The following is a 23,626-nucleotide window of genomic DNA, read 5'->3' on the forward strand; positions in this document are numbered from 1 at the left end:
CATAAACAACCCTCCTCACACTAGAGCAGAAATATGCCGTTCGTGCACACAAGCCCCTGCCAAAACAGCTTGTTCAATGAACAGAGGAAAAGCTTTAAAGCAACCGGCGAATGCTGCAAAAATAACAACTTATTAGGAGCCCATAAAATACGACGAAGATTATTAGTTTGTCTATCTTTGTAAAGGAACCCAGGTAAGAAAAAAAAACCCACAAAATATATTTGTCCCAACTCTCAAAACCACCACATCTAATAAAACGAAGTGTTCTTGTCTTTACACAGTAATATAAGGCCGTTCTATTTTAGGGCCCTCTGAAGTCTCTGATCTAGTGGAGGATTTCCCTGCCCACGGCAGGGGGGTTGGAACTAGATGATCTTTGAGGTCCCTTCCAACTCTAACCGTTCTATGACTCTATTCTAACCATTCTATGACTATCTATTCTATGATTCTATGACCTTTTAAAATCCTTTCTGGTCCCGTTGCTACGACTCTGAAATTCCCTATGTACGGTCTTTATGTCTGCATTTCTCTCTGCAACAGGGCTACCAGCGGCATTTGTGTACATTTTGGTAGAGGCAACAAGGGGCTACACAGGTTTAAGAGACTGCAAAAAACGCTGTAGCTTCCTGAGAGAGGGTGAGCTGAAGGGGCAACAGCTCACCACCCCTCAAAGGGGTAAACTCCTCACCTGCCTCCCCTTGTTTCTGCTCCTCCTGCCCCGCTGCATAAGCTCTGAAGTGCGTGATGTCCCTCTGCAGCAGGGGCATGGAGAAGAGAAAGGCGATGGGTTTTGCCACTTTCTGCAGAGCCAGCGGTTTGCACCGAGTTGTGGAAAAGCCCAAGGACCATTGGAGTTCCTGGGAAGCAAGCGGAGGGGAGGTCGCAGCCGTGGGAAGACTTCCTTGTTTTGGGGGACCAGCAGGCAATTATCTCAGCCCAAATACTCACAAAATTGCAAGCCTAGAGAATCATTAAAATTGAAGTTATTAAAAACATTTGTCAGATTCTTCACTCCTGAACACTTTGATCCCTGTGCTGGAAACTCTGTGGTACATAAGCAGGGCAGACAGCACACGATGTTACCGCACGCCGTTAAACCTCGAACCAGGAGAGCAGCTGCAGAGCATCCCACTCCCGAAACTCTCCCGTGTCTCCCCTCAAACAAGCAGAGCGCCATGGTGGGCAGGGCCAGCGTGCCTGCATGCAACCCTCACCCCACGGAGAACAAGGGAGATGCAGCAAAAGAGCCAATCTTTGCCGCGGAGGATTTAACGAAAGATTTTTATTGCTATCACCTCCGCCACTATAGAGCGAGTGTGATGGGCTGCACTTGAATAAATCAGGAAAGAGCCAAGTGTGGATGAGAACTCCGAAGGAGGTGTCCTCACCCCGCCGCAGGCATGGCCTCGCTCATGGGTCGGGCCAGAGGGCTGGAGGACATGCTGCCCTCCCACGGGCAGTTTCTTCTGAAACACAGCTATTACAGTATCCCCTTTTAGCCAGGTTTCTTTGGATCCGGGGCACTAAGAATGACCCTGAGATGACCAAAACCTTGCCGAGTGTCACCATAGCAAAGAGAGTATGGCCGATGCCAGGGATGGAGTTCTGGGCCATACAAATAACAAGCTGGGCTTGCTGAAAATACAAAACATAACAATACTTACACGACTTTATATCAGGCCTGAAGGAGCCATAAAAACACTTACATATAATTCAGGAAGCTGTTGCTGCCAATACAGACATAGATCTTGCTGGTATCAGAAAGATTTTTGTGAACCATTCACTTTGTTACATTCCCTGCTTCTCATTTTTTTCCCTAAATTTCAAATCAGTCTGCTAAAGATTGTTTGTTACAAAGTAAACAAATTTGTTCAAGAAACTAAAGAATTAACCAATATGTAAATAATACTGTTAATCTAATTGTCCATTTAACTACCTTCATAAAATAAATTCAGCAACCTCATTCACAGTAGGTTGTTTCAAAAAGCAAAGATAAGTTTTCTTTTAATTGAAACTCAAAAAGGCCTTCTGTTGAGTGTTAACAAACCCAGGATTCACGCAGACTTCTAGCTGAAGAGTCTGAGAATTTCTCTATGGATTTTCCCAAGAGAAGGCTGGGCCCTGAAGATGCAGGTACAGACGATGGGAGACCTGATTATGGCCTACAAATACTTGAGAAGGGATGGTGGGGAAGTGGGGGAAGGGCTCTTTACATTAGTGATGGGTGATAGGACAAGAGGAAATGGGTATAAGCTTAGTCAGGGGAGATTCAGGTTGGATGTTAGAAAGTGTTTCTTCCCTGAAAGGGTTGTCAGCCACTGGAATAGGCTGCCCAGGGAGATGGTTGAGTCCCCATCCCTGGATGTGTTTAAGAAAAGGGTGGATGAACTGCTTAGGGACATGGTTTAATGGGGGATTAGGGACAGTTGGACTGGATGATCTCTAAGGTCTTTTCCAACCTAGAAATTCTATGATTCTATGCAGCCACACCAGCTCTAGCAGCGTTCACGACAGTTCCGTTCGGCACTGCTACGGCCGGACCCCAGTTTGGAGACTGGCCCCGTTCTGCTTTTGCAGCTGTGGCCAGGTGAACACAACAGCAGCAGCGCTGCCAGCTGCACGTATGGAAAATGAGGTTTAACTCCAGGTGCCTCGTCCTTCTCTCATTCCCCGTAGCAAGCATGAACCATGCTTTATCCACCCACTTGCAGAGCAAGGGGAGGCATTCAGCTGACAAGGAAAGACCTCTGGCTTGTCAGAAGTGCTTCACGAGTCACATAGACTCTGGGTATGACCTGCAGCATAGTCAGGGTGGCACAGATACCAACCCACGCTAACCAAGCGTCTGTGTGTGCCGTGCTCCTGACAGTAGCTACACCATGTCTGCAGGGTAAGTGCCACCCGGCTGCAACCCGCTCCCTTTTCACTGGGGAAGAAAGTCAGCGTGCTGCAGGGGCTCCCAAAACTCCTTCACAAGGCCATGCCAGGCGGTCCACCGGTGGCAACAGGCTTTGCCTTCGAGCTGCGGCACAGCGGCAGGATCAAACCGAACCAGCCCTCCCCGGCCCCATCGCCCTCTACTCCGTTTCTTCATGCTGTTCAACAAAAGAAAAAGTAAGAACTCGCTTTGGCCAAATCTTTTTTTTTTTAATTTGTATTCTAAGACAGTTGCTTATTAAAAGAAAGTATTAGCGTGCTTTTTCCAATAAAATACATGCTATTAACTACGGATGATCATTACTTACAGAAATCGTTCTGCCAGAGATTAAAGAGCACACAGATTTTCTGTCTTTTTCTTGCCATCAAAACCTTAGGAAAAACCACGAAGGGCTGCTGATACTTCACAATCAGCTTCACAAAACTGGTATTTTGGCAATTAAAAATAAAGTTTCATCCACAGACCTCAGTTCAAAAACTGTATTTTTTTCTATGTCTTCTTTATATTATTATACTGTCTGTCAATCCTCCAAAAACATAAGTGTCAGTTACCAGTATTTACTACAAATGTAATACAGTCATTCCAAGAAACAGCAAAGCAAAAACCTAAATAGATGGCACACTATGTTAAAATGTTGTAATTTTCACCTGTCCATGCATATTTTAGAAAACAAGACTCAAAATTAGGCTACCTAGAGAAACATACACAACTTAATAAGCCTGATTTCTTTTTTTCAAATAGGCTGACAGTTCTTTAAAAGTGTTTCAGAATAGAAGATGCTGTAACATTTGGACACAGGTTATGAAGCCACATACAGCATATACTACAGCAGATGATTAATACCTCAGGATTTATCCCTCTGATTTTCCTGGTTTAAATCACAGCATGATCCTACACCTACATTTCCTATGTGATTACGGGCTACACTCCTAAACCACAACACTTTGCTGCTGAATGCAATAGTTTGCCTCAACACTATTTTAAAACCAAATGCATTAAGCTGGAACATCATACAACCAGCAATAATTGAAAGATTCTAGGTCTTTATTACAGAAACTGCTTTTCTTTTGAGCACTAAAATTACTTTCTTCACATAAACTCAGGCGAGAATACAGACAGCACCTGAAGAAATCATCAAGGATAACTTCCTGTGCAACAACAAGTAAAACAGTCATAAAGAAAGTCTTTAGTATAGCCTTAACACAGGTCCTATTTGACTTTCAAAAATCTCTGCAAAAAGGAGACTGCACAACCTCAGCTTGTTCCAGTTTTCCCCAAAGCAGAACGAATTTTAAGAACTACATCAAATCTTACGTACAAACTAGCTTCATCTTTTTCAATATAGCCACTGACAGAAGGACAGAGACCACTTCTCACTAATTTTAAGACTGTAGCACCTTCTTATTCCCTCATTTCATCCTCTTTCTGCTGGAACTGAGCTTGCCTAGCCTTTCCCAACACACGTGGTCTCTGTATATGATTCCTTCCAAACCCTTCCTAAGCCTTGATAACCATTTCTGCCAGATTGAGACGTTCGCATTTAGCTTTCTGAAAGGGCTGTGGCCAAAACTGAACACTGATATGAAAAGTTAAATGATAAACTTCAACAGTACTGAATCCCACTGCTTATCACGTTCCCCCATAACCCTCAGATCTGCTTCCATGGCCCTGTTGTCAAGTTAACTTTACCTGCCTGCATTATGGGATCTCCTTCCTGAAAATAATATCTTATACTTGAATACAGCCATCAAATATATCAAAAACCTCTTGTCCTCCAAAACAAAGCATCAAAAATAAGGCCTGAAACCCCCACTCCGTCTCCTTTGGACTTTGTGCTGATTCCGTTGATCAAAGACATTGATGATAACACCAAGTACAAAGGTGCCAGAACTGCCCCCAGCACCACTTAAGCTGACTTCCCAGTTTGATGGTGACTCATAATCACTCCGTGAGAATAATCACCCAGAGTTGCTATCTCTAGACCTGGTCCCTTTGGCTCAGCTGTTCTCAAACACTTCAGATGAGTAAACAATTTTCCCAAGAGCAGTCCTATTGGGTCAGACAACAGGTCTATTGTCCCTAGTATACTGCCTGCAGTAGTTAACACCTGAAATTAATATAAAAGTTTGGTAAATACTTGACAATACTTTCCCAGTATATGCTCTCAGCTCCACGTGCAGCTCAGTGACACCCTGAGCTAGAGGAGGTACTCTGTATAAGTCAGCCTTAGTGGATTTTTCTTCTATTAGTTTGTCCGGCTGCTTTTCGAGTCCCTGTAAACTTTCAATATCCACATGCTTCAGAAAGGATTTCCAAAGCTTAACTAACTACACATTGGGTCAAAACCAACACATACCCCTTCTGTTCATTTTGAATCTGCCTGCTTAATCTCACGCTTCCACATTTTGTACAGAAAGTGACAATAAAAAGTTAGTCCCTAATCAACTTCGCCACATCACGCATGAGACCGTCAAAAATTCAAAAACCTCAAAGCCTTCCTCGTTATCATACACTAAGATAATATGAAGGTTAGATGGGGTCACAAAGCCTTCTCCACCCCTGCAGACCAGGCACAAGGAAGCACTACTTCACCTTGCTCATGAGAACATTATGATTAATAGGTCAAAATACTGACCCAGTATCAAAACAAGGGCGCACGGTGATCCTGGATCCTGAAGGACACAGCACTTACTGCAAATTATATATGAATACTGACTCCAGCTAGAAATATGAGGGTGGGGAAATTAGTTCAATTTACTTACAATTTCTGCCAGCTAATACTGACATGGATTTAATTCAGAAATCTATTAAGCCTCGCAGTAAACTTTACTGCCTTTATGTTCACTCTGCTGGCTTTATAGTTTCACAAAGGCATAACTGTACCGTCACTAAACAGTTTATTAACTTACACACATTAAAAACACATCCATTAAAAATACAGTCAGGCTAAATCGTAATTTCTATGTTAGTAGAAACAACATTGCAAAGGTCTCTAACTTGTGCTCTGACAATTTCAATATTTACTCTCCCACTTCAACAATACTTAGGTCTTTCTTTTGCAGTTATTTTATAAACTGTACACTTCATAGTTAACTTGTACATTAGCACAGTTTTATGTTATTTAATCAAATACTGCTAAAAGACATTTGCTTATACTTTTAATTTGCACAAGCGTAAGTTTAATCATTAAATCATTTCTATTTTTATTAGTTTTTTTTCCCCTAGCAATCCTCTCTGTCTTGAAAAGAAAAACTACAGATGACATTTAACTCACGACTTCATCTCTCCTCTGTTAATTTGTCACATTTGCAACAGAGGGAAGACTCAGCCCCATGGCCAACCTTTGTACTCCCACGGCTGTGAACCCAGTTCACAGGCCGCTCCGCAGCCCGGCGATGCCAACTGAACTGTAAGAAATTAGATCGCCTCAAAGGTCTTTTTCTTCCGAGATCAAAACAGGACGCAAGTCACAACACACTGCTTCCCCTCACCTTCGTAAAAAAGGGCTGACAATCAGCAGTATTTAGATTAAATAACAGGTAACAACCAACCTTTTATGCAACCTGTAATCTATTAATTTAGCTATCTCAATCTTACAGGCCTCTGGCAGCATTAGGGTTTACAACTTAGGAATATGAGGGCCAAGAGTCAGACAAGCATCAACAATAAAAATGCTGCCTTGCAAGCTGTATTCAAATGACGACCCATTAAGGGAACAAACCTTTTTAAGTCTTCCTATTCAGCAGTGAAGGAAAGTTAGAGGACTTGGGTATCGGTTTTTGGTAGCACATCACCCTTACGCACACCGCTCTCCAAAATCGCAGCCTGCAAAAGTATTTCAACAAGAAACACACCAAAAGAAGATGTATTTTAACTGCACTACCGGTCACACTGTGTTCAGCCGGTCAAAGCTGCAAAAAAATTTCTCTTCCATGATAAGGACCACCCTACCAGCACAGAAATGTTTCTGAAACAAGGAGAGGAGCTGGGCTGTAACTCAGCATGAATGACATTTTACAGAGAAAGATAATAAAAAAAAAAAAAAAAAAAATAGTAATAATAAAAAAAAAAAAAAACCGCACAGGGAAGAAATTCCCATATCAGTTCACTGAAGGAGGTGAAGCAGAACCACTCCGGACTGTGACTGCGGCTAACCGGGCAGGTCCGGGTGCAGCACACCCCCCGCGGGGCGCTGGCGGGGCGCGCTCCCCCCGGCCCCGGCGGGTCTCTCCCGCGGAGCGACCGGCCCTCCCGGCGCCGGGACGCGCCTCGTGCCGCGACGCCGGCGGTAACGTGTTTCTTTCGTTACCGAGGCGTGCAAGGTGAGAGCTACCGGGCGCGATCGCCGCCTCCTTCCTTCCCTCCCTCCCTTCCCGGCGCCGCCGCCGCCGCCCCGTCCCGTCCCCGCAGCGTTCGCCCCAGCCCCGAGCGAGCGCCCCGTAAAGAAGTAACGCCGCCGCATCCCGCGTTCGCTACCAGAGGACGCCCGCCTGCCCGCCCGCGACGAAGCCTCGCCGGAGAGCCGCTCACACCTGCCGGCGGGCCGGGCCGCGCAGCCCCGAGGCCAGGCGGGAGGCACCGGCGGGGGCAGCGCGCCGCAGCCGAGCCGCAGGGCCGGCACCCTCCCGCCGGGCGGGAGGAGGAGGCGGAGAGGCGACGGAGGAGAGCGAGGGGGCCGAGGGCCTGCTGCGCCGCGTCCTTACCTGCCGCTGCGCTCGCCGCCCGGCTGCCAGCCCTGCCGCCGCGCTGCTCTGCGCCGCCCCCCGCCGCCCGGCACTGCCCGGCCCGGCCGGGACGTCAGCGCCACAGGGGCAGGCCGGGGGCGGGGGCTGCGCCGGCAGGAGGGGGGAGGAGGTGGCGGCAGCTGGGAAGCCCGGCCCGGGCCCGCCGGCCTTCCCTCCGCACTGGCGTTGCCTGACGGGGGGCCGCGGCCTGTCCCTGCGGCCGTCCCGGCCGGTGTGAGCAGGACGGGGCCCGGCGCCCCTCAGGCAGCCCGACCCCCGCGCCCTCCTGCACCGGAGCTGCTGTTCGGGGGGCTGGTTTGGGGTCATGCCCTGCGTGGGGTTGGCTCCTGGTCGTTCTGGGACGGGTTGAGGGTTTTTTCCTTTTTTTTTTTTGTGATCAGTACACTTATGTAAGGGGTCAGTGTTTGTGTTGTCTTCATTTAATTAACCATTACCCCAATAAAGAAAGCGCAGAGTAGGTGGCAGCTCCTGCCACAGCAAACCTTGGAAGTCAGAGGTTGTTTCAGCCCCAGTTCCTTCCCCTGAAGTCACCCTGGCCCGGGTCCTGGCCCCAGGGATGCTCCCGGGGCAGGTTTTACGCAGGTGGGAGCAGCGATGGCCATGATGTGGCTCGAGGGCGAGATGGTGTCTGCCCACCGAGTCTCGGCTACTCTGCAGCTCCTGCGAGGCAGCACTGGAGCCGGCCTGCCTTCCCACCCGCCCCCATGGCGGCTCTGCGGGATTTCCCTGGCACATTCCTACACCCAGCTATTCATCCCCGTGGCTGGTGCGACTCGGGAGAGCGGCTCAACTGGAGGGCGTTGCATCATGCTCAGCCACGGCATCACACCACCAACGGCACCCACAGCCGCTCCTCCCTGACCGGCCGTGCTGGAGTTTTGTGTCGCCTCCCGGTCCCTCGGCTTTACGGGCATTCGTTCCTGGCGTTACCCACTGGTTCGTCAGCTTTCCCGTAAACGCTTCGCCTCCCTTCGCGCAATACGTGGTGAGTGGCACAGTGACCCTGGCTGCATGCGCAAAGCCTCTTTGCTCTCCACCTGATGGCTGTAAAATTCTTCTGTATTTTGCTGACAGAAGGAAATGAACCAGTTCATGGTTCAAAACCTCTCGTGCTTTCCTTCATCTTGCAGCCCTAACTACCTTTCTTTAGGCAGGGCGTGCTTCGCTGCACCCTTTTTGAGTGTTTGGACACCACCAGAGACGTTGTGAGGACAGCCGCTGGCTAATAAATAATTGAAACAAAATGTTTTCTTCCAGCCCTGTAGATGCAATAGTCGTAACAATGCCTTGACCTCTTTTAGGGGATAAAGACAAACCTCAGGGGAGTCTCTAGGGAAAGGGTTCTGTCAAGGATCAGTGTGGATGTACACGTGGAAAGGAAAATGGGAGTACACAAAGCGCCTGAGTAATCCTGCATCCCGGGCTGAGCTCAGGTGGAGTTAAATCTTGCATCCAGATTAACATTCCTACAACTCGTGAAACGTGCTATGAGCTTGTTTTGGTTTTTAAAACATTCTACATGCCTGAAAAGCAACAAGGTGAATTTGACAGTTGCATCTTCACTCGATGTAATTTAGAAATGTTTTAACGATTTGGACAAATCAAGATATTGTATAAATTCTAGAGAATGGGAGTTTGCCTTTGGCATCGTCTTATGGAGCAGTACTTTGTATGTTCAACCTTACTTTTATTTGTAAAAGACAGATAAGGATAATTATTATCTGGGAAAAAAAAATTACTGGACAACTAAATGAAAATGTAAATTTGCTGACTGGAGGAAACTCTCTCTGTTAGCAAAACAGGATACAATGTCAGGAAATGGTCAACAAAATATTTTCAGTGTAAACAAGCCGGTCGGTTCCTCGGTGCCGAGGAAACCAAGCGGTGCTGAGCACTATATCTCACCATCTGACGTGCCGCTCCCACAGCAGGAGGAGCGCGCCTCGACTCTCTCCCCTCTCTTCTCTCTGGGAAATCTGAAAATATCCTGAGACACAGCAGTGTTTGTTCTGTAAATCTTCTGGGAAAACACAGGAAAACTCACAAGTGAAATCTGAGTGCGAGAACTTCAAACTAAGCAAAGGCGGGGGGGAAAGGATGGAAAGAGAAAACAAGGCAAAACATATTTTACTGTACCTGTTGTCTGTATATAAGGAGACAGGCAAGAAGCATTTCTGATTTCATTCCTAAGAAAGTTGGGCCAGCCTCTAATTTTTGTCTCACCGAGACTTTTTGGAACACCAGGTCGTTAGGACTGTAAGATGAAGGAAGACACAAGACATTTTGAAGGATGAGGTGGTTCATTTCGTTCTGTCCTGTGTGGCAAGGCTGGAAACACCAACCAATTTTTGATTAATAGCTGTATAAGGGATAGACACAGCTGGAGGCTGGGAGGGAGAGCAGGGTGCCTTTAGCATCCCCCTGTTCCTCCTTCATCTCAGCGTGTCGGGAGGGAATCTGCAGTGGAAGAGCATCCAGTCACGGTCACAATGCGCAGGAGAGGTTCGTCAGCGTCATTTTCGCTCAGGGGCAGGTTCACACCATACCCATCAAACCATGACGGTCTGTTATGATGAACAAGAAATACCATGAATGAGAAATACATATTAGCACCATCTTAAATGTGCAAACATGGTATTCTGGACAATTGAACACTTTAGTATTAATTCAGGTTGTTACAGATTATAATAAAAGTTTCTGTTGTTAAAGCTGCCACGTATTTTTAAAAAATATATATTAATTGTATCAGCCAGTGTATTTTGTCAGAGATGATGAATTTGGTAATTTGGAAGGATGAGCAGGTAAAGGACCCCCGGTGACTTCTCAGAAAACCCTGGGAGAATATTATGTATGTTTTCATTTCAAAGAAGACCATACTACATCTTGACTATTTAAATGTCTACAAAAGTGAATTCTTATGTATAATTCAGTCGCTCGAGATTTAGACCAGTATAAATACAAAAAGGTAAAGGCTCTCACACTTGCATGGCTAGAAATTCCACACCTGGGATGGCTGTTCTCAAGTGGTTAGTATCGTGAGTGTTGTCTCCCCACTCTTTATTATGAAAAATTAAATGCAGAAATTGGGTTTGACATGGACTACAAGCCTTTACTGCACGCATCTCTTCTGACAGAAAGCTTGTGTTTAAGTCACGTTGGTACTAGCAGGGTTTCCCTGTGGATTACACGTAGCTACAACTGTTTTACACGTCGCGTGTAATGGGTAAACCTCTGCCTGTAAAAACGTCTGCGAGCGCTGACTTAAGTCATAGCCAGTGACTTAACGAGGCCAGAAGTTCATTCATTTTACATTTGTTGGCAAACTCTAAATATATATGAATGTGATGTAATGACACTGTATCCGTGTAATGTGGTCATGTTAAAATACCTCGCAGCTTGTCTGCATCAACTCTCGGAGTTTCCTGACTGTGGAGTATTTCAGTTTAGTGCCTGGATAATCTCTAAAATTATTTTCTAGTTTTGCAATTAATTTCTGAAAAAAACTAATACTAAACTCGCTGATTTTAAAAGCGTTTTGGATTTACCCACGCAGAGTTTCCTAGTGTAGCTGCTGTAGCTGCCAACATAGTCCTGCCAGCACCATTTATCTCTTATTGTCTGGATAGAGAACATGTTGCTCGTATGTTTGCAAAGGAACATTTCTAACTGGCTCAAGGTTTAGCAGCTTAAGTTCAGAGACGGAGAAAGAACAAGAAAAATTGCGAGATTTTTAGCAGTACTATGCTTACCAACTCCAAGATGACGTTCCTTTCAGAGTCAACCTTTGGTTTCTTTCCAAGGAGGCTTACTCTAGATAAGAGCCATTCATTTCCTTATCATGTAAATTATTTACTGAAAATTGGTGTGTAAGTCTTACTTTATCTGCTCCCTTTCACTTAGTGTTATGTGCACATACATAATTCTCTGATTTTGACAGCTGTGAAATGATCCTTTTTTTTTCCTCTTTCTTCTCATTAGACCTTACATGAACCCCTATTTTGACTACACCTAATTTTTTTAATATTCTGACTTTTTCCACAGGCCTTCTGTATTCCAACTGCTTCATATAAGTTAAAATACAATGTTTGGGGTTTTGTTTTTTTTTTGTAACACAAGAGCTCCCATTTAAATGTTTCATTTCAATTGCTAAGTAGTTTCTTCTTTTGTGTTACCAGACATGTTAGTTAAGAGAGGATGATGGTTTTGCATCTCCACCCCTAGCAATATGTGACCAGTTTCTGAAGCTCTGTTTTTTGACTGGGAGTAGGTCTCCTGAACTGGCCTCATTTTTTCCATTTCCTCTCCTTAAAGGATAACTCAAGTAAACAAATAGATTATTTTGAATTGCGAGTAGCTCCAGAGAAACAGGCTTGCATAAAGAGCATGAAAGGAGATAAGAGGTATCCCTAACTTATCAACTTGTAGTCCTTCACAGAGGTCCATTGCTTTTTGCTTCACTTTTTTCAGCGGATTCATTCTATAAACTCAAATGGTGAGGACAGGAAGACAAGATTACAGTACCCCAGAGTAGCTGGAAGATGTTCCTGGAGTCATCCCAGTATTTGAGGACAGATGGATTCCATTCCTGGTGCAACACGCCCCATGTCTCTGGGGAAAGAATTTGCTTTTGTTTTTGCTGAAGCTTCTCTCTGGCAAAGCTACATGGGCCCGCTCTCATGCATATTAAAAGTAAAATGGGCCCCACTGGTTTAGATATTTCATCTGGAGGACACGTAGGAGATGCGGTATTGGAACGAGAAGCTAGTCAAAGCCACACAGATAACGCACAATAGCAACTGCTATAGGGTTTTTTCTATTATTTTTGCTTCCCCTCCTCCGTGATCACCTATATGGATTTCATTTTTGGTGATGAACAGCAATTGTTGATAAAAATAACTGCAAGCTCATCTGAAAAACACAAGTAGCCTGCGTAAAACAGGTAACGTATAGATGTCAGGCATAGGGCTGTTCTTCCTTCACGGAGCAGAAGCTACTTACCTGCAGTTAAATGAACTTCAGTATGTGTTATGTGGGTCACGGTACTGATAGCGTCTCACACTTCCCTTAGGGAAGTAGAGCCTTTTTTTTTAGTGAAAACTGTGGGGATATTAACTAATTTTTAAATCTTTCTGTAAAGGCCACTGCTAATCTAGCACGTTGCCAAATGATTGTGTCATGTTAAACATACTGTGAGGATTTTTATTCCATTCCATTCCATTCCATTCCATTCCATTCCAGACAGGTTTAGCTTTAGCTTTTGGGTCACTCGTTCCTCTTCTTTCTCAAGAGTGACCCACTTGAAATTCTAACACACCTTTGGGCAGGGACCAAAGGAGGCCTAGCAGTACTCTAATTCACAGAATAAGGGGGTCTGGCTGTGGCTCTCCTACACTTCACATTAATGAAAGAAGCAAGAAAAAAAAAAATACAGTCTCAATTAAAAGGCAGCGTGAGGAACATGCTGCTAGGCTGAAAAGGAAAATCACTAATGCTGCTAAGACAAGAATGAAACTCTGCAAAGCTCTTGCAGGCACCTCTCTCCTGTCTAGCCCTCACATATCACTGTAGGGTTATTATACAGAACAGAGACAGCCTGTCTAATTTACACTGCTTGTTGAAATCCACTCTCAAAGATGTAGATCCTGTCCTCGATATCCATCTGGGCAAACCACTCAACGAACTTGCCAGGGGACCATTGTTGCATGAAGGAATCATAGAATACCTCAAGTTGCAAGGAACCCGTAAGGTTCGTCGAGTCCAACTCCCTGCTCCTTGCAGGACTACCTAAAGCTAAACCATATGACTTAAGAGCGTCGTCCAGACGGAAGAATACTACTTTGCCAGAAAAGTAGGCTGCTGAAGCAGCACGTTGATTCAGCATCTCCCTCTCTTCCTTTGCAATGCAGTTCCATGTGCACTCCGATGCTATCGGAAGCATGGACAGACTAGACTTGCCTCTCCATGCCCTTCCCATACATGTACTAGCTAGATTCCTTCAAACCTCACCCTGAATGCTTTGCCGCTGGTGAACAGCCCTTGAGTCGGGTTTTACACCCACACTTAAATTCCAACAGCAGCTCTTCAACCCCTGTGGTAGGACTTTCAGTACAAGATAAAACAATCCCCACTGAGACATTAAATACCCACTGCAGCATGATGTTCTCCCCTAACATGCTTATTTGGCCCAGGGAGTGCCAAATTGTCCAGTTCTGACTCAGTTACTAAATCTGCTAATAATCTGAGTAACTTCTCTCTTCACAGGCAGTTCTAGTAATGGGACCCAGGTGGGAAAGACTAAAGATAGCCCTGTAGTTTAATTAATTCCTTGTGAAGCCACATATCTGAAACAGATGCAGAATGACATCTCAAGTGTGGACATTAAATGCAAATACTAGTAAGTGAGTGTTTTTTGGCATAAATAATCAAACCTCGTGGATTCAGAATGCTATAGCAGCTCTTCTCGGTATGGTCAGTTTCTCAGACAAACGAGGATGAACTTTATGGGTAAAAATAAGTTTGAAATTGGAAGATATTTCCCTCCACTTCCCTGAACTTGGGGGAATTTCTGACTATATAAACAAGCCAATGATCACAGTAATATAGCGGCTGAAAAATGGGAGGACTGTGAAAGGAGCAGGTATAGCAGCAGACTATGTAGGACACACCCTGAATGCAAAAAGCAGCACAACAGTGGAGCTGGGGCAAAACCTGTAACCACTAGAAGTTCTCCCTAGAAGAAAACTAAGATTGATGCGCATTAGCGTTCCTCTGCTGTCGGCAAACAACTGGAAAAGTCACTGGGATTTGTGCACCCTGTTTTCATCTAGGTCAGCAAGAAAATGACAATATACTGTGACTGCTTACAGAGTAGCAAAAAAATCAGTACTGTGGAATTAGTCCTCCTGGTGACCATTGTATACCGATCATGGAAGTCAGAAAAACCCATATGCAAATACAGATTAAAAGAGAGTTACAAACACAGGCACCTAAAATGTAGGAAGCATCCAAAAAATATTAAATTGCCCAAGGAACCTTAATTTAGTCCACTTGCATGTACAAACTCCTATGTAATCACATGTAACATTTTCTCTAGATACCATTTCTTTCAATGGATGCTAAGTCTAGCGTTTAGGGAACGTAAAATTTCGTAGTAAAGACAACTATGAGTTGTATTATTCCTGTTGTTCCATGAAAAGGTATGATAAGAAAACAAAAAAAAGTATCTCATCATGATTCCAACTAAATACTGTATTTCAGACATGAACACATGACCCATTGTGACAGGAAAATTACTCGCTATTTGTCGACAAAGTTACTTAAAAGTATTTTCAAGTGGCCATTAGCTACGCCCTTATTTTCAGGTGCCCAACTTCAGACGGTTCAGGTCAGATTTACAGGAGCATTTTCAAAACCAAAAAAAATCAAATGACAGCTCAATACAAGTACTGTAGGAAGCACTCACCTGGAAAAATTGGAAAACAGAATTAAACACTTAAACACTTACTTCAATGCTGACTTCTGATAATCTCAGGTCAATAAAATTTGTCTAGTCAAACAAGTCCTCCTAACCACAAAATTATGTCTTCACGTAGCTAAGTAAACAGCAAGCATCTTTTTAAGCTTACATTTCAACACCTGCAAGAGAGAGTAGCTGGAGCGTGAATTTCAGCAGTTTAGTTAGAGTAACTTAGCTTAGTTAAACTAAAATGCTTTTAACATCTTTCCCTGAACTTCAGCACTCAATTTGCAAAATGGAGATAATGACATCGAGCAACTCTGGCTGTGGACAAGGTAGTGAGGCCAAATTCAACCCATCTAGCTCCTGACTGGCCTGAAAAACTTCATGTCTACATAAAAGCATTGGAATTAGAGAATGTCCCAATGAAAAAGGGAACCTCCTTTGACTCAGGGAACTAACTTACTTGCTTTAGACAGACAATGAGACACAGGGATGCAAGTTACATACTGAAATCAGGCTGACTACGCTGCGTCCAAATTCATTAACTGTATATGAAAGACTGAGAATAATTGAGAGTAGCACGAAAAGCTGACAAAAAATGACTGTGCAGTAAGGTATAGAGCAAAACATAGCTAATAAATTCATTCCGGGAAGATTGCTTTTGCGAAACAAAGGCCTGGCTTCCCGGGGAGGAAAAAAAGCTGCATCACCTTCGAATTAAATACCATATCATACCATGAGCTGTCCATGCAAACACGTTCAACGCATTAATCCAGTCATTTGTTGAAAACGTGTTCTTGATCCTGGAGCCCAAACATTCATTTGTAGTGGAAGGAAAGGCTAGAAATTTCAGTGGTCTTGCAGGACGGGAGGAAGCTGTGCAACTTCTCACGGCCTTTTATTGCCCTTTTGTAACATGGACAGATATTATTACAATATTGTTTACAAAGCAGTTCAGCTTTTATAACCAAGGAACCATTGAAGTAAGAAACATATTCAATTTGTTTGCATTCCAGCGCGACTTATGTCCTATTTAGCATCATTTTCTGCCAGAATGTCATGCTGTGAAGAGTGCTCTTTTGGGGTGAGCCTGATTTTCTTGTGTTACAGAACCCACACACGATCCAGCATATTACTGATGTATAATATGAAATAAATTTCCAGGCCTGAAGCTATAGAATATGAAGTTCTCTAGAGCTAATATAATTATCTGTTTTCAGCCTGCTGCATAAATAGTGAACTCATCCTAAAGCTTTAAATTCCCAACCAGTTATTTCCTGAGAGTTCCTACAACTGATGTCATAAATTTGGTCCAATATATACTAATGTCCCTAACCAGGCTACCACTGCACTCCTTACACACATGTGAAGATAAGGGAAACACTTTAATTTCCCAAAATACGAGTCAGGAAGGACAAACTTGATGTAAACAGGCACTGTCACATAGCTTCATTTAAAAACTATTATGTTTGGAGGGCAATAGGGGTAAAGGTTTGTGTAACAGTTTGCAAACTACTCAGTTTATACTGAGCTGGCATCAGTGTATTTAGTTATATTTACTATATATATATTTTTAGTTGACATCAGTATATGTGCAAAAGTAAACTAAGTTCCTAAACTCAGAAATATGATTAAATAGATACAATTTTGTGTAAATAGTTGATAAATTTCACTAAGTTAAACCATTGGGGAAATCTAACATATTTTAATTCCTGGGTTAAAGACCAGAGTCTAAACGTACTCTGAACACGGGACGCTCAGGCTGCCCAGAGCAGCCTTTTCCCTTAAGTGGGCTCCTCACAGCTTTCAGCTCAGTATTTGTTGCCCTGTAACAGACCAGTCTGGCTCCCACTAACCTTATTCAGTCAACTTACAATAAAGGAGAATCTGGTCCTGAAGATGGAATTTGTAAAGATCATCTGAATTGATGATACTACTCGACTGGACAGATCTACTACCTGGATTTATCTCACTAAAATAAAACGTGTAAAAGTACATCCAGCTTTTTTGTTGTTGTTATTTTCCTCATATACAAGAATCTTTTACTTCAAAAATAGTAACAGTCTTTCTTCCCTCTCCTGAATTACTTACCATTATATACTGATGATTGTTCTGGGTAAAGTCACACCCCAAAGAACTCTAGAGAGAATATGATCACAAAACTCAACAAAATAAAGAGGGATGAACAAGAAAGAGGGGAAAAGAAAAAAGGCAGGCAGACGAGGTAAGTCTCTTTCTTGTTTACTAGAATTTGGATACTTTTTAATCCATATAACTTCTATTCACATACATTCATATATGAACGTAGTTCATATATATTTTTAAGCATCATGCATCACAAATAGTCTTTACTCTCCCCAAAGAGCAGCAACTATGAGCCTCACAGAAAAAAAAAAAGGGGGAAAAAAAAGGAAAAAAAAAAGGGGGGGGGGGGGGGGGGGGGAGAAAAAAAAAGGACTTAGCAAATAAACTGCCTGGCTGCATCTAGGTTGCGGCTAGCAATTACTCGCACAACTGAGTAAAGAATCACTGAAGTATGGTATACATTACCAAGTTTCCTTTTGTAACCACAGGTTTGCCTGGCTCCACATGGAAATTTGTTAAAAGCAAGCAAAATCTAGCCTGTCAGAAAATGGCAAGAGACCACAACAGAGAGAGCAGTCGCTTTCCAGATTACACCCTCACTTAACCAGACTGGAGCCTACAAAACGGACATCTCGTCACATCTTTGAGCAGGCAAGATCGAGTTAAGCAGAAAGGCTTTGGTTTTAAAATATGGTGGTGAAAGATAAGTAAAATGGCTGTTACCTCACTCTTACTGTTTCAAAGTTGTTGTTTGTAACATCAGCTCCCCTTTGATTTGCAGTAGTAGATGGAAAGAGTCAAAAGACTTGGGCAGATCATAGATGAAGTACCTCTGTGAACCCAAGTCACTGCACAGAGGTTCTTTAGAGGTACTGAGTATGCAGAATTTAAGAAAGACTGTTATAAACAGTGTCATACCAAAATGAAATAAAATCTTTTATCCAGACTCCAGTACGGCCCCAGGAATCAGGACTCCAGAAGATAAGCACCCTTATAGCTACTTCTTCTGTTCACATGCTAAAACACAAGTATCATGTTATCAACGAAGTGCAGCGTAAAGCTTTAACCAGCGACTGAAAATACATTCTATTTAAAAATCTGAGTAAAAAATTGCAGTGGATTGGTAAACTAAGGAAACTGCTGCAGTTCATCAGAGAAGTCTAGTAGTTCAGTTCCAGAGGAACTATGTTAACAGGAATTAAAAATCATACACGCAAAAGCATCTTGTTCTGCTTTACTCGTTTGCTGCGCAATACGTTAAAACCAAAAAACATCAGCATGGTTTTCTCATCATGGTGTAAGGTTTGCTTGATTTTTCAACTCTTTCTTCACTGGATGTTTTGGAAGTTAAGATTCTTCCAAAACGAAAAAGCGGTGCAACCTCAAAAATCAACAGCACAGTTCTTCTGTTTGGAGTCTCTCTTTAAAGACCGTACTCAGTTTCTTAAGCAAGAAAAATAGGAATGTCACAAGGGACTACTTAGATGTCTCTTCTGCTTTTGCAGCTATCCTGCAAATGTGCACCACAAGTACATGCATTTTTTATGCTAAGTAATCTAAAACTTTTATAAGAATTCTTAACTGTTATTCTACCTGACCTGAAAAACAATCCAGATACATTTAATTAGGTAGCCATCTGATACCTTACACTGCAGAACACAGTCCTGCTTCTCTTAAACCATTTGTAATCTTAAGTCTTATAGAGGAATACACAAGTTATACACTCAGAGTGTATGTCTTGTCATATAATTATTAAACAAACCTATCTAGTCCCCGCTCCACTAACTTCCACTGAATACATCGGATTTCGAAAATTCACTGCTAAAACCCCTTGTTAGATTTCCAAACGCTGTAGCGTAGCTGACCATTATGTTACGAACAAACACCTAGCAAGCACATGCGGTAGTGAGCTTTTTAAACCAAGTCAGTAAGGTTTTAAATAACTCATTCTTAATTCTGTGCGTTTTTTCTATTAACATCACATTTTATTAAAAAAATAAGTTTCCTATATTTAACATGTATATTAGCTTGCTGTATATGACTGAAGATGTTGAGACCTTTAACATTAAATAATAAATCAAACACTTTCTTCACAGCTTTGAAAAAGGGGAGGGAGGAAGAAGGGGGGAACAGGAAAGAGGAAGGAAAAGGAGGAAGCACCAGGCCATTCCTAGCAAGAGAACCAAATAGTTCTACAGCATCAAATTATGAATCTGCATCACGAATGTTAGAAAAAGGAAACCCAACTATTATATTGACCAAATTTGGATATATTCCATATAATTAGAAAATACCATTGGGAAAGACCAGACTGGGAAGGAATACATTCTATTTGCAATTGTCTCTTCTCTGTATTTCCAAGAAATCATTTTCCTTCCTTCTCTACAAGCCATCACTGATTTACTTGGATTTGTATAAACTACTATTCCAGTATGTCAGTTGCACGAAAGCCAAATATACAAGACCCTGCAGGGAAACAATCTGAAACTATTTTATTTTTTTTCCCCACCAATGGCAAGAATACTGAATAAATTTGTTGGAGGAAACAACTCGGAGGTGTGCACAATACATATTTAATTTGTAGTCCAAAAGACTGCCCCCACATACTTTCAACAATAAACCTGTGTAGGAGTCATCTCCAACTTAACAGAGGTATGTGGTGCTTACATGTTCTCCACAGGGCCCAGGGTCTATGCGAGAAGAAAGGGATGAGGGAATGAACAACTCCCCTAAATCTCACAGGTTATCTGTGCAAAAGATCAGCAGCCCACGGTTGTATTGCTCTGCCTTGGAGAGTGAACCCCCTTTTAAACAGAGGGTTTCACAGAGATAATCATCTGTGCAGAAACGCCCCGGCAGTAACGTCAGTAGCAGCCACGTTTTCAGCGTTTAGGGAGAATGAGAAGTCACGGAGAACCTGAAGTACTGGGTTAGACTTGATCTTGTGTATAAAAACTGATCTCGGGGGACACACAGTTCAGGTCATGAATTCTCTGCTTCTTCTCTTTAGGAGTCAGGTATGACAAATGACATTGCCAGTGGGAAAATCAGATGAGAAAATACTATCTGCAAGGAGGGACCTTCCCTCTCTTTCCCCGACAGATTCCTTCCTGGGAAGAGACAGCTTCTGGAGCCCTTCAAAGATACCTGTATTAGTAGAAGACTGGAGAGAGAGAGAAAGATCCCTGCAAAATCTCATTTCTTCTTTTCCTCATTTGAATACCAAAGCCATTCTATAACAAGGATAAAAGGCTACGTCTGCACTTCAAGCAACGATGGCATTTTAGATTGTTGTAAAATCAAAATACAGCGGAAATATCCAAACAAATCCCAACATCAGTCTGATGCTACCTAAAGCCAAGGACAAACAAGCAAGCAAGCAATGAACACTGGTATTTTGGGGTTTTTTTTGCGTGGATATTACAAAAAATAGTAATCATACACTTTTTTTCTTTTTAAATGTTCATTACTTAGATAAAGCACATATGAATGTAACATTCAGAATTGTAACATAGAAAATGTAATGTGGGCAATCTGCTATTCCAAGTACACTTACCAAAATACAATTTTATAATGAAGAAAGTCTCAAAATACACCTGTACAACAATTGGGATCCACAAAATATGATTTAATAGTATCACTCAAGATCACTTCATTGAAACCACTTTTATAATACTGTTTGAATAGTAATCTCTGGTCAAAGAGCATTCTCCCCCTTTCCCTAGCCCATCCCACTGAAGCAAGTGTGGAATTTTAATTGCAATGCGTATCTTTTAAAACCCCAATCTGAAGCAGTCCTATTAACTATTACACTGCCTACACTTAGATACTGGGAGGATGGGAATCACCCTCTCTGAGGCCATGGTACACTGAGACACCCATATTATTGTTTGTAGCGCAAGCAGAATAATCTTGTAAAGGGCAACTAAATAGGGTCAAAATATGAATTCATTATCTCACTACCAAATCATTCCCTATGTGTTACTTAAGCCTGTAACATTACAACTTTACTGGAAAAGAAAAAGTTAACCATTTTATCCTATAAATATTTTCTTTATTTGCTTTATGTTTAGAAGTTGCTATTTAAGTTCTATTAACAGAAATACATAACAAAAGCTCCCTAACAAGTGGAAAAAAGTAATTACAAATGCTGAAAAAGTTGGCCTCATTAACATATGTACAGACTTGCTTACTTAATACACATCTTTGTGGGAATTAAATCATTTTATGACACACATTTATACAGGCATTAAACATTCCCAAGTAACTTTGAGCAGAGAATACGCCAAATTTTTAGTCTGGGCAGACAAAAATGTATATTTCGGTTTGATTGTGGGGCTAACATGCAACAGATACAACATTCAGTCTGAGCTGCTGTTGATAAGTTGTTCTGTTTTTTCCTGCAAAGATCTTTCCATTGAACTTGGGTCCTTTTGTCCCTTCTTTTCCTTGTTCTGCTGTTCCTGCAGCTTCAGGATTATTTTTCGTATTTCTTCTCTTTTGGTTTTCATTCTTGGGCGTGGAAACCAGTCTGTTAAGTTCATTGGTAGCTCAAAACTCAGAATGGGATTCTGAAAAGAAAGGCCATTTGGATATTACAGTAAGGAGTTATTACCTAAAAGACTGGAGAGTACTGTAGTGGGGAAAAAGTACATTCTTCCCCACCTCATTCCATCAGCATGAAACAAAATTTCTACAATTTGTGTGTTTTGTACATGTACAATTAAGGTAAAATCAACCAAGCTCAGTATGTTACAGAGCAACATTCATCCAGATCACAGTTCTGGTTATAAGAATGCCCAAATAATCTACTTAGTTTGCTACATCTTTTAGACAAAGCATTTGACTGCGTACATGTGTAAAATTGCTCTAATTAAAAAAAAAGAAAATTATTGTAATGATATAGTACTACTTTTTTTTTTTTTTTAAGGATAACTTGCATCAAAATCTAGAGCTGATTAGGAATCTGTTGCTAAATACTCCTGGTCTTACAAATGCCTTTAAGACCACAAGTGACTAGGAAAATTGGTTTTACATTTCACTCTAAAAAACAGGGTCTGTGAAAGCTCCCGGCTACCACCAGGACAAGGAGAAATGGGTTTAAGTTGAAGGAGAACAGATTTAGATTAGATCTTAGGAAGAAATTCTTCAGTACAAGGGTGATGAGACTTTGAAATAGATTGCCCAGAGAAGTTGTGGATGCCCCCTCCCTGGAGGTGTTCAAGGCCAGGTTGGATAGAGCCTTGAGTAGCCTGGTGTAGTTGAGAGGCGTCCCTGCCCGTGACAGGGAGGTTGGATTAGATGATCTCTAAGGTCCCTTCCAGCCTATGCCATTTTATGATTCTATGAATCTGTTTTATTGCTAGAGGTCATTCATCCAAAGAATTAAGAGAATTATAATTACGAAACATTATCTATGCCACTTCTGTGACACTGTACAACAATTTCAAGCTAACCAAACAACAGCTTGTGGAACAGTGTTTTCTTTCAAAGAAATTCCTCCCTTTGTGTATTCTAGTTTACATCACTAACTGGGTTATTTAAAGAGAGAATTGCACTCATCCACTGAGCTAACACTATCAAGGCTACTTGGGAAAAAAATAGTCACGTTCTGCAAATGAACACGTCAATACCTAGTGCTGCACTAACAACATTACTCCGCATCCAAACAGAACATCAGCAAGATACTATGGCAATAAAAAAATCCTATGTTGAACTGACTCTGCCAATGAAGCTACTTAAGACCAGCAGTAAGTAGACTTCAGAAGAATGACACTGAAGATGCAGAAAACCATGGGCAAAAACTGAACAGGTTTTCCATTGTTTCAATCATGAAATAGGCCAGACAAAGGAATAAGAACATTAACAAAAAACAATTACTGTGGTTACCAAGAATAGAAAGGTATTTCAAATTAATCTGAACGCACCCTTAACCCTTTTTGTTGTTATTCAGTCTGAAGAAGAAAAGCAGGGATACGGGTCAGAAGCCAGTTGCGCATGCATTCTGCTGCCTCGGAGCTTCCTTCTTGCTTTGCAGCTTCTTTCACCGCGAACCGACACTACCCATTCCCCCCACCCCCCAAAACCCCGGCTCCTACTGCAGGGGCTTTCGGGGCCGCAGGCGGCTGGCTCTGCAGGCGGAGCCCCGCCGAACGGCGCCGCGCCCCAGCAGCACGGCGGCCCCTGGCGGCGGCCCCGCTCACCGCACCCCCCCCGCCCACGGGGAAGCGGGGGCCGCGGCGCGTTCGGCGGGACAGAGAGGTGTCCCCCGCGGGCCGAAGGGGTGGTGTGGAGGGAGGGCTGAAAACCCCTCGCCGTGACAGCCGACAGGTACGCTTCTCACCGCACTACCTACCCTGTGTCAAACGGGTCTTGGTTTTAGGAAACACATCGGGATTT

At 42.8% G+C, this 23,626-nt stretch overlaps 1 protein-coding gene across 2 annotated transcripts in view; it reads right to left on the minus strand.

Moving 5' to 3' along the window:
- Nucleotides 1–20,760: 20,760 nt before the first annotated feature.
- SENP6 (SUMO specific peptidase 6) overlaps nucleotides 20,761–23,626 on the minus strand; it is an 85,916-nt gene continuing 83,050 nt past the window's right edge. For both annotated transcript variants that reach the window (XM_086608267.1, XM_086608266.1), the window contains one exon: nucleotides 20,761–21,798. In XM_086608267.1, coding sequence (XP_086464393.1) covers nucleotides 21,589–21,798 — 210 coding nt within the window. In that variant the 3' untranslated portion in view covers nucleotides 20,761–21,588. The remainder of the gene's footprint in view (nucleotides 21,799–23,626) is intronic.

The sequence above is a fragment of the Tauraco erythrolophus genome, chromosome 2 (genome assembly GCF_009769465.1).
Source record: "Tauraco erythrolophus isolate bTauEry1 chromosome 2, bTauEry1.pri, whole genome shotgun sequence".
Taxonomy (NCBI): Eukaryota; Metazoa; Chordata; class Aves; order Musophagiformes; family Musophagidae; genus Tauraco; species Tauraco erythrolophus.